Source organism: Ostrea edulis, chromosome 4, assembly GCF_947568905.1.
Source record: "Ostrea edulis chromosome 4, xbOstEdul1.1, whole genome shotgun sequence".
Lineage (NCBI taxonomy): Eukaryota > Metazoa > Mollusca > Bivalvia > Ostreida > Ostreidae > Ostrea > Ostrea edulis.
The window spans coordinates 80,556,891-80,569,276 of NC_079167.1; the positions used below are offsets into that span (position 1 = coordinate 80,556,891).

The 12,386-nt window shown below is 35.0% G+C and overlaps 1 protein-coding gene across 1 annotated transcript; it reads right to left on the minus strand.

Annotated features, from left to right (window-relative positions):
* Positions 1–876: 876 nt before the first annotated feature.
* On the minus strand, positions 877–9,851 carry LOC125670931 (uncharacterized). Its single transcript, XM_048906377.2, has 5 exons — positions 9,694–9,851; positions 5,882–6,003; positions 3,267–3,367; positions 2,730–2,933; positions 877–1,052 (listed from the first exon to the last, which is right to left on the minus strand). Exons 2-5 carry the CDS (start codon positions 5,977–5,979, stop codon positions 1,015–1,017), a joined length of 441 nt encoding a protein of 146 aa, XP_048762334.2. The 5' UTR covers positions 5,980–6,003; positions 9,694–9,851; the 3' UTR covers positions 877–1,014.
* Between the last annotated feature and the right edge of the window lie 2,535 nt (positions 9,852–12,386).

Consider the following 12,386-nt stretch of genomic DNA (forward strand, 5'->3'; position numbering starts at 1 on the left):
TTCGTATTTTCAAGCTAGTAACGAAGTACTTAGCTACTGGGCTGTAGAGACCCTCGGGGACTAACAGTCCACCAACAGAAGCCTCGACCTAGGGGTCATAATATAAAACTGATACGGTACCAATTTTGATGCACCAGATGCGCATTTTCGAAAAATAATGTCTCTTCAGTGATGCTCAACCGAAATGTTTGAAATCCGAGATTCCATGTCACAGCAGGTGTGGTACAATAAGTATCCCTCCCTTCTCAAAGGCCAAAAGTGCTGAGTATAGGCCTAAATTTTGCAGCCCTTCACCGGCAATTATGACGTCTCCATATGAGTGAAACATTTTCGAGAGGACGTCAATCAATTTCCAATCTGAGTAAAGAATTGCTGTATAGAGATGAAGTTTCACCGAGATAATAATGGTCGTTCTTTCGGGGTAAAAGTTTGTTGACAGTGATGAATCCTACCCAGATCTTTCACTATGTGTATAGTCACCAGATTTATTGGAAGTCAAATAAATGAAATCCTATATGTTTATGGTATACATGGCTATAAGAGTGATTTCACCGCAAGAGTTATGTATCGTACCAATGCCTTCCATGACAGCTCTCATCTAAAAGACCCTTGGATTTCTTTTGGAGTGATGACCACCTGACAAGTGAACTTTTCTACCTTTTTATTAGATTTGGCGCAGCCTGTAAGTGAAAGCACAATCTTTCAATAAAGTGACCGGCTGAATTGTTATAGTCATTCTTCCAAGGAAGGTCACCAGGTACGGCATGTGATACTTCAATGAGAACAGCCTATTTAAGCCTTCATCTCATGTCAGCTACAATGACGTTATAGCTGCCAATTTTTCATCAAAATAGCACAATTTTGCTATACTTTATTGTAATTCTACAGATAACGTGGTATGAAGAATTGTAGAATACATCAAAGGAAAGGTTCATACAAGATGAAAAGAAAACATTATGATAAAAGTTTGTATAATACACTACAGTGTAGAACTAAGATATGAGCGTCTTCTCTTCACAGTTCCAGTCCATGTTCTCTATTCCTTTCACAACCTAATTGAAAACAAAATCATCAATTAATTTCTGTGAAAATATGCACAAATGTCCGTTCAAATCTTTAAACATTATTCTGATTTCGATGGTATTTTATTTGAAATTTTGATTTAATGATATGATGTTCTCTTCCGATACCTGCGTACTTAGGTCGTATGAGCAAGATGGGAAACGCTACGTGTCCCCAGTACTAAAGTAGTTCCCCAATTTTGCAAATTTACCAGACAAAACATCTCATACATAAATGTATTTATAAGTTATCTAATTTTTCACTTAATTTTCTAGTTTCTAAAATTGATCCTTCCAATTTCATTAAAAGTAGGCTCCAAATGTGATTCACGAAAATATTTAAACAAGTGGAGTATAAGTTACATCTTAACTTCATAAATACATGTAATTCTATTGCGAAAGAAGTATACCAGTTATTTCATACGTAAACATAGATAGATGAACATTGTGATATAAGTAAGTTTGATAATTAATTTCATTGTACATATCCAAGTAAATGTTGAGATGAACACATTCTAAGTACAGGTAGACTATTTATAGAACCACAAGAGTTCCGGATGTAAATTTAGGTACACATCTGGAAAGTATTAGACCCCACTACTGTTTTGTAAATGGTTTATTTGTACATGTGTCCTAAGTAAAGGGTTGTTGACAAACACTTTTGCCATGTCCGAAGTTAGATGATGTCGCACTGTATGCTGTCATTTTACCATCTCATATAAATCAAATGTTTAGTTAGGTATCAATGGTTTCATGCAGTTTACAGATGATTTTATTCTAGTCGATTTAGGAAACCGCATGTTCAAATTTGAGTAATTTTTACATGTATTTCAGTTTTTATACATACCTTATCAATAATACAAATATGAATGAGGACCGAAATAAGACCATGATTCTACTTTGTAATTTTTTTTTACAGATCTCTTACAAATTATTTCCCTTAATTCAGCCAAAGATAGTCTTAAACTTCAATGATAACCATACATTCAAAGCTCTCATCCAGATATTTTCACAATAAAACAAAACAAGTAAGATGAATTTAACAAAGTTTCAGACTTCTGCATATTAAATTAAAGTGTATTACTCTACGTTTTTGTACATATATCTTGGAAACTCAGTCATATTAATTGTTACAATGTCATATTTGTAAAATAAAGAAATGACAGTTAAATTGCAAAATGGAAAAATCTGGCTGTATATAGTAGATGTACACTTTCATGAAAATAATTTTCCTTGCATACGTAGGTGTCAACATTCTCAAGGTGTCGTATGTTGTGTTTCATTGCTGTGCATAAATCCAGAAAATAAATACAACCCTTCATTGGGTCAAATGCTGTCTGACATCTTCCACACCGATTATTAGGCCGTTCTTGGCACATATTATAACTACGGATTACTCTGTTTACCACATGACATAGGGCTCATAGTGGGTGTGACCGGTCAACAAGGGATGCTTACTTCTACTAGGCATCTGACCCCATCTCTGGTATGTTCAGGGGTCCGTCTTTACTCAACTCTTTATTTTGTATTTTTTTTTTAGGAATTATAAAATTAGTCACGGTTCGCTATCTTTACCTTGCATCTATGTTACAGCTTTGTTGTCAATATAAGTGAGATGAATTTGATTGTTGTTATAATAACCTCATTTAAATAAAATCCATGTCTTACCGTAGTTTGTGGATTTAACTCTGAAGTTTTGAGGATCCAAATCAAGCTCCAATAAAGCGGCCTCAATATCGTCGTCCAGATTAGAGGGATCCCTCTGTCTGGTGGTGATGAGATAGGTTTCCATGTGTGTTTCTTGGTGCATGATCAAAAAGCCCTCGGTCGGATGATCATCGATGTACAAAAATGTCTGCATTCCTAGTGTCTCTGAAAAAAAAAAACCATTGAATGTTCATTACACTTTGACTACTATGGCATTCGTTTTATGTGTCAAATAAGTTTCAGAATAAATATTAAGGCATTTTGAATATATGAAAAATAAGATTCCTGTTATTAAATGTTTGTAGAGTATTGCCGTATAATATATTTGTTATAAATTAGAGACACCCATAACACCATTATATGATCTGTATAAGCTGAACTTCCTTACACCGCAAAATTGTACTTGTATGTTATGTCAATTTTTTGTAATGTCCGTTCTTACAACAGCATAAGTTGCAGTACATTAGAACTATTGTAATCATGAATGAAGGTGTATACCATTTGTGGACCTCCGGGTGACTCGGAACTTCACTACAGTCTCTGGATCAGAACTGATGGGGTCAAATGACAATGCTGTAGTACGACACTCTTCTAGATCTCTGAAATAGTATAACTATTTATATCGCTGATATTGTACAAAAATTATTATATCATATATGCCATTTTAGATAGTATAATAATTGGTTATATCATAAATGTCATGCTAGATCGTATAGTGTAATGATGAGATATACCATACACGTTATAACTAGATAGTATATTCATATGAAGCAGAATGTATTCAAAACCTTCTACGTCAGAAGAAAAACTATCTTGCTGTGACCTTCAATTCGACATTTAGATATATCGACGACGTTTTTTCCAATAACAATAATAACTTTCATTCATATCTCGATTCGATATACCCCTGTGAGCCCGAAATAAAGACATCACAGAGTCGTCCACTTCTACTTCATTCACAGATAGTTTCTTTAAAAGTAGACATTAGCAGCAAAGTGACAACTCTACTGTATGACAAACGGGATGATTTCAGCTTCTCCATCGTCAACTTCTCATATTTATGTAGCAATATTCCATTATCACCTGCATATGGTGTTTATATCTCTCAACTGATTCGATACGCAAGAGCTTGTTCTGCGTATGGTCGATTTTTAAATCGAGGTAAGCTACTGACAAACAAGTTGATGGTACACGGGTTTCAAACGCCTTGATTAAATTCAGCATTTCGCAAATTCTATGGCCGTTATAACAATCTCGTTTGTCATTACAACCTATCATTGGATCAAATGCTGTTTGACGTGTTTTATACCGATTGATATACCGTTCTTGGAACACTGATTTTGACTACGGATAACACCGTTTACCTGATCAGGATATAAGACTCACAACGGGTGTGACCGGGCATGCTTATTCCTCCTAGGCACCTGATCCCACCTCTGGTGTGTCCAGGGGTCCGTGTTTGCCCAACTATCTATTTTGTCTTGCTTATAGGAGTTATGAGATTGATCACTGTTTGTTATCTGCACCTTTCATTGATGATATATTCCGCAATCGTCATACTAGATAGTATTCTGTATATGATTGATTGAGAATTTCTCGCTCATAATGAGACGTCACCAGCTGTAGGCGAAATAAGACAAATTCTCACTTCTAGATACCGAACGTTTGGCGAAGGAGCAATCACTGCTATTTTGATGTGGCCATGGTACGAGCGGGACACGAACTCTCAACTTTCCGGTAACGAAGCGAAAGCTCTACCACTGAGCTACAGCGACCGGTCGTAAACTGTATAAGATATGTCATGACGTTATACTGGATAGTATAATGAAGATATATGTCACAACATCATGATAGATAGTACAATGATGGGTTATCAAATAATTGCCTTGCTGAATAGTACAATGATAAGTTATATCAAATTTCCTGACAATATCCAATGTCGTTCAGGACTACAACAGGCGGGTTATATCTAACTGCCAAATTATGTGGTCAGTTCCCACTTATAAACAACCTGTGCACATGGATTAGTTCTCCTTGAACAGATTGCTCAGTCTGTGAGAACGAATCAAGTACTTTCCAATGTTTTACTGAATATTTCCATAAAGGTGATATAAAGTGATATTCGTAATTATCATATTGGTATCTACCTAGAGTTTCGTTATAACGATCCGGTTCGTCAACACAACCTATCATTAGGTCAAATGCTGTCTGACGTGTTTCATACCGATTGTTAGGCCGTTCTTGGCACACTGATTTTGACTATGGGTAACTCCGCTTACCTGATCAGGATATAGGGCTCATGGTGGGTGTGACCGGTCAACAGGGGATGCTTACTCCTCCTAGGCACCTGATCCCACCTCTGGTGTGTCCAGGGATCCGTGTTTGCCCAACTATCTATTCTTTATTGCTTATAGGAGTTATGAGATTGAGCATTGTTCGTTATCTTCACCTTTCATTTAAAACCTTTGTGAATTTAAAAAGTATCATGTTTATTGTTGTACTAATGATAATGAAATAATGTTCTGTTGATGACTATTACTGAAAACAATGTTCTGTTATATTTTGATTCAATAGATAATAATTTCTTTGTGTTAACATTTTTAAAAATAGAAAATACTTTCACGGACATCCGTCGCAAACCTACAGCAACAATATCTACCGAATTAAGGATCATGGTTTACCTAGTACATAGAGTTATTTACAGAACCCAAATATCTATATGTCATAAATAGCCTGCTGTTTACACCTTTTGAAAAACAAATTGCATCAAAATATATTTTACACCCATGTCCAATATGTAAAACTCATACGGTACCAATTTTGATGCACCAGATGCGCATTTCGACAAATAATGTCTCTTCAGTGATGCTCAACCGAAATGTTTAAAATCCAAAATAACTATGAAGTTTTTAGAGCTAAATATAGCCAAAAACAGCGTGCCAAAAAAGTGGAGCCAAATTCGTCCAAGGATAAGAGCTATGCATGAGGGAGATAATCCTTAATTTTGAAATGAATTTCTAAATTTTATAACAGCAATTAAATATACATCCGTATTTTCAAGCTAGTAACGAAGTACTTATATATAATTTAATAAACTAATAAATATGACTTACGGAAACCAACGATAGAGATTGTTCACTAGTTTTCCATTCCCAAGAACATCAAAATCCCCGAATGTGTTGTCTCTGACGTCCGTGTCACGTGTGTCCATGTACAAATACCACCGTCCCGAGATCTACAACATATCTTGATCTTATGACTCTCTTGTATCGATCGTATGACGGAAAAGAACCCAGACAATACCATTCCTTTATCGTAAGATATATCATATGTAAAATAAAGGATACCTGTAATTAGATTCAGAGTGTGGTTTGGACAAGGCGGCCTACCTTACCGTCATGTTCCGGGCCTTGTATCGGACACCGATCGACAAAAATCTTTCGAAATTTCAAGTTTTTCCGACTTAATTAATTCGTTTTCATTCTCGTCCCTTAGATCATTGTAGTTTTTGATGAACAACTTTACGTTAAAGATGAAATACGAGCGTTGAATCACTGTCAAGTATGTTTAAACCTAAAAATCGAAAAGATGGTGAAACGTTCGTGTAAACATGGAAAAGACGGTTCGGACGCCATGTTGTGCTCTGATGTTTCCTACTTGTCATCTAAAGAAAACGAGACGTTAATTACGTGATGTGTTTCATACCATGACAGAACAAAATTCCAGTCTGAGACAAAACAAAAGAAAGTATCAATCACTCCTCACATCATGTCAATATCTAAACACTAATCAAGATCTTTATTATACATTTGTTTATCTCATACGTGTGGTATATATTCACACGCCCGTTTGATAAAGCACTTCCGGTCCGAACTACTTTTGACACTGTCCCCGATTGAATGACATATTTTCTGTGTTCATGCATATCCATGCATGAAAATGCATATCCATGCATGAAATAAAGCGTAAAACTTATCATTCTGTATTTGTTTATAATTTCTTTTATAGCAAAATTAAAATGATGTTGCCCCCACTGACATATAATACAAGTTACCGGCCACAAAAATGCCAACTCGGTCTGTAACTACTCAAAATTACGATCAGAAAACAAAAATATGTGCACACTATTATCATAGACAAGGAATCGACGACCTACTGGGCTAGCCTAATCGAAAGTACCTCGACATGCTGCGGTACCAAGTATTCACAAGCACAGTCTCTTTTTTCTGGAGCACATTAAATGTAACAAATCTCAACAGCTTTACTTGCTAGGCTAAGCTAGGCTTTTTAAAGTGCCTCAGGATTTCCTCTCGCCCTTAGATCCAAAGAAACTACGTAAATAAAATCCAAATGCACAAACACTTCTACTTTTCATTGTAAACTGTTGAACATTCTAATAACGCTGCATTAAAATATTACTTTCATTGATCGTTATTACACATGTTTATTTCAAAACGACGACGACATCAAACTTTTATCAGAAGGTCAGCCAAGGCCCAAAAAAAAAAAAAAAAAAAAAAAAAACTCGGTCAATAGTTGTTACTTTGTTGGAATGGCAAAATCATTATTAATTATAAAATATAATCCCTTCTAAAACAATTTTCATCCATGATTTCTTTTATAAAAATGACCTTTTGTACTGTATATTAATGGTATATAATCGCACTATTTCCCCCCGCGTAAGGTAGACAGATTAAACACGACGTCTGAGCCACGGAATCAAAACAAATTCAATCAGCTGTTTCTACCATACTGAGGATCAGTATCGGCAAGCCTCGTGAATAAATACACCATATCAACTCTTTGGATAAACCAAATATCAAAAAACGCAATATAGATATCCTCTATATATCTGGAGATGGTGGTTCGTAACCTTGAACGGCACAAACGAAAGCGAAATTCTAGAACTCTTGATATCGGCAATACTTGCCAAAACTTCACAAAAAGCCCTTACAAAAAGAAATACATTCATAGCTTTTATCCTTAAACGAATTTGACTCCACGTTTTGGCACTCTGTTTTCCCCTAAAATAGCTCTTACAAGTTTATTGTTATTTCAGATTTCAAACAAACATTTCGGTTGAACATCACTGAAGAGACATTATTTGTCGAAATGCGCATCTGGTGCATCAAAATTGGTACCGTATAAGTTTTACATTATATTATCTAGTAAACGTTCTGACAAACCCATGATTTTACTCGACATGAAAACATTACATGTAACTGCTATGGGGTAGAAATCTTATTGCGTTCAAAGGGGTCTTTTTGTGATGAAGAAAAATCTAGCTGTGATCCTAATCTTCATATCCAGATACGCCCATCGTGTTTTCGTCCATTAACAATGCACACTTCATTCATATTTAGATTTCAAATATCTCAGTGAACTCTAAATTAAAGAAAACATGGAGTCATCCATATCTGTAACATACTTTGTACTGAACATCCACTTTAACGGTCAATTAACAACTCAGCTTGAAGACAAACGGGATGACATCAGCTTCTCCATCGTCAATTTCCCACATAGCAATATTCCATTATCCCCGAATAAAATGTTTCTGTCTCCCAATTGATTCAATACCCGACAACATTTCCTGCATATGGTCAACTGTTAAATCAAAACATGCTGCTGACAAGTAAACTGATGTTATAAGGGTTTCAACGGTCTGAATTTATTTGTGTTATTTTAGCGAGGTTTGCGAGATCCTCGTAGTCGCCAATATATTTCGCCGCGAACCCGTCCTTTATTATTTCTTGTATTTGTTTAAAGTAATCTCAATCGCGAATATTGGTCCCCGCAAACCAATTCATCACCGGTAAATCGCACAATAAAGTCGTTGCTAATGGCATCCTGTTTGCAGTAGTAGTCAACTTTGAATGATGGAACTATTTGTATAACATTTGGGGGTTTGATTCTAAGAAGTTATATCGAAATAAACAAATGATATGGATCTTTGATCTTCTATTTCACATTAAATACACTAAAGTTAAATACCTATATATCATTTTGCATTACAAACAGCACACACATATTCAAACTCCACATTAGCATATGTTATCCTTAGATATTGTCCACATTCAAGATTTTTTGTAGACAGAATATACTTGTATTCGAAGATTTCTTTTTAATTTGTTGTAAACGCTTGAAATCTAAAAGAAAAACCGAACAGACACGTAAGAAATTCTCGAATGGGACACAAACAACATGCAAACAAAATCAAGAAAGAAAGTGAATCATGTTTCCATGTCTTTTTTAAAATAGAAAAAAAATAAACACTAAGGTGACCAAAACGTTGGTAGAGAAAATTGCAATGGGCAATGTGGATCATCACACGTATTTTAATTGATTTGATCGATCGGTGTCCGATACAAGGCCCGGAACATGACGGTAAGGTAGGCCGCCTTGTCCAAACCACACTCTGAATCTAATTACAGGTATCCTTTATTTTACATATGATATATCTTACGATAAAGGAATGGTATTGTCTGGGTTCTTTTCCGTCATACGATCGATACAAGAGAGTCATAAGATCAAGATATGTTGTAGATCTCGGGACGGTGGTATTTGTACATAACAAACGTCAAATCCTCTGCCATAAAGCTCCAACAAAAGTGCAAACCACAAATATATGACCTCACAAAATTAATAAATGTATTTAGTGGAATTATTTACTAATAGTTCGTATGATGATTTTCTCTTGATTCAGTTAATATATCCCATTGCTAAACATGAACGTATGGAAAATTCTGCAGGTCACTCAACAATGTAATACACTGTGTTTTCCTTACATTGAAAAACAGCTGCATTATATTCATACTTTCACTTACTTTATTCTTAAATAAAATTAATTTTCAATAAGGTTGAGAAAGAACGCGTGATGTCAACTCCTCGCATTTTAGATCTACAAAATATATTTCTATACTTGTACCTTCCTGTGGTCCAAACGATCTGGTTTTATATAGTCACTTCGATTCAAGTTCTTGGTATTTACAGATGACGCTTTGTCGCAGAAAATAACCAACAAAGGAAAAATACGCCTATGTCACCCATCTTGTGTATCAATATCCAAATGATGTTAGAAGTACGAGTCATTACCTTTATTCACATCGTCATGCTGTGGCATATCTTTCTGTTCAATAAATTCCTTTATTGACATGGATGGTTTTCTTTCAACACTATACGTCAACAGCTTACATATAACATTAAAAATTATTGACCGATACCATTGCTAGAGATATTATGATCACATGTTTATATTTATTGTACACATAATTTAACGTCAAACTAGCAGCCCATTTGTATGATAAAAGGGATGACTTCAACTTCTCCATCCTGAACGTCCCATATTTATGTAGCAATATTCCATTGTCACTTGCATATGGTGTTTATATCTCTGATATGGTTCGATATGCAAGAACATGTTCTGAGTATGATATTTTTTTTCAATCAAGACAGGCTACAGACAATTACGTTGATGTTACAGGGGTTTTAACAGCTTCTTTTAAAGTATTCGGAAATTTTATGTTCGTTATACCCATCTAATTTCCAATTACAACCTGTCATCGGACCGAATGCTATCTCACATGTTTTATATCAATTGAGGCCGTTATTAACACGCTGAGTTTGAACAGGGATTACGACGTTTACCAGATCGATATATAGGGCTCGTGGTGGGTGTGACCGGTCGACAAGGGATGCTTACTCCTCCTAGGCATCTAAACCCACCTCTGGTGCTCCATGTTTACCCTACTTTTAATTTTGTATTCTTTATGGGAGCCATGAGATTGATCATTGTTCGTCTTTTCACCTTTGTCTATAAAGCGATGGAACGATTAGAATGGAAAATGTAAAGATGAAAAATAGTGGTCCTTTATAATTCATATGAACAATAAAAGCTTATGAAAAGACCTAGAGCAAATAAGGACCCCTAGAAACACCAAAAGTGGGATAATGTACATAGAAGGGATGAGCATCCTCTGGTGACCAGTCATATCCGCTGTTAGCACTATGATCAAATGAAAGTAATTCCTAGTCAAAATAATAGAAAAAAAAAAAACAATCCGTATGACACACGTCAGACAATTATCGAGAAGTTGTACTTGCAAACAAGATTATTATAACGACCATAGAATTTGCGAAATAGTGTCTTAAAACGAAGCTGTTAAATCCCCTATGACATATAAAAATTGTCAGCAACCTGTCTCTGTTTCGAATTAATTATTGGTAGAACCAGCTGTCATTGATCAAATCAATTGGGAGTCATAAATCCCATGTGCAGATGATAATTATTTTACTACCTGAAGATGGGTTTTCATTGGTAACGAAGCTGTCATAAATCGAACTTTTACGTTTACATTGTGTAAAACATCCAAACATGAAATGGATCCCTAAGATATGTGATGTCTTTTTTTCAAAATTGTTGGGAATAATATATTGAATTACTGTGATATAGTGCAATGGTGAAGATAACAAACAGTGATCAATCTCATAGCTCCTATGAAATTAAGAGTAGGTAAAACACAGATTTCTGCACAAACCATGGGTGGGATCAGGTGCCCAGGAGGAGTAAGCATCTCCTTTCGATCGGTTATACGATAAAGAAAATCGAAATATGAATGTAAATGAATATTGTTTGATAAAACGCTATCGATTTATTTACATAGTTAATTAGAATGAATTTTAAAGAAGTAATTTTTGTATGACTGATCACAAGATGGATGTATGAATATTGAGGAAGCAATTATCTATACTGCCAAGAAGTCGAATCCTCACCTTAGGAACGGTAAAGTAATGACAAATCGTACGTATTGATGTTGTTGATATTGGGTTTTGTATTTGTGATTTCACATTTAATCATTTTCATTAAGATCTGGAATGTATTATAGGTAGAGTAGCTGAAATTCATTCGACTCATGATAAGGCTATTTAATGTGCTTGATACATACAAGTGTGTTTGAATAATTTAGTCTTTTCAAAAATAACTATCAGTGTGAGTTGGATTATTTCTTCTCAAATACAGTTGTAATAATGAGCTCTACAAATGAAAACTATTATTACAAGCTTTGTTTGCTGGAACAACTACATATTTACTACGTAACCAATCTAACTTCTCATCCTTTTTGCATTAAACACAGAAGGATAGATCGTACGCAGTTTTCTTTTTAGTTTTAGTTGTGTAATGGGAACTTTAAGTATTCCTTTAAAACATATATATTCTGGCAAGGTATGGGGATTGTCTCCTTCTTATTTAACCCGATGGAGTAATTTTCAACAGAATTCCTAATAGAAATATGAAGCTCTGTCGCCAATGGAAAGATCTTTCCTCCCTGAATTTTCAGAGTTTTTGAAATTAGTTATTTTAGCTGTCACATGAAACAAAACATACATCACCAGCACGGATGTCTAAATTTAGGTATCGTAAAGTTTGTCTGTTATAAGATAGTATTGGCTTATTTGTTGGGAATACAATGTGTAAACTTTAAGCTTGAAATGTGATAGAATAGAAGATTGAACTTTCTGACGATCAAGAATGTATGACATGTTGAATACATATATTCCTTTGTGGACAAATCCGTTCTTCCGTGCGACTCAAGAATTGGAGGAAGTGTCAATACACTTAAC

Bases quoted from the DNA above. Each gene is read 5' to 3' on its own strand.
- LOC125670931 (XM_048906377.2), bottom strand. From the start codon at position 5,979: ATGGACACACGTGACACGGACGTCAGAGACAACACATTCGGGGATTTT. The intron at 2,934-3,266 runs GTATACACCTTC...TTTTTTTTTCAG, and splicing joins CACCCGGAGGTCCACAAATG to AGACACTAGGAATGCAGACA. The intron at 1,053-2,729 runs GTAAGACATGGA...GTTTTCAATTAG, and splicing joins AGTTAAATCCACAAACTACG to GTTGTGAAAGGAATAGAGAA.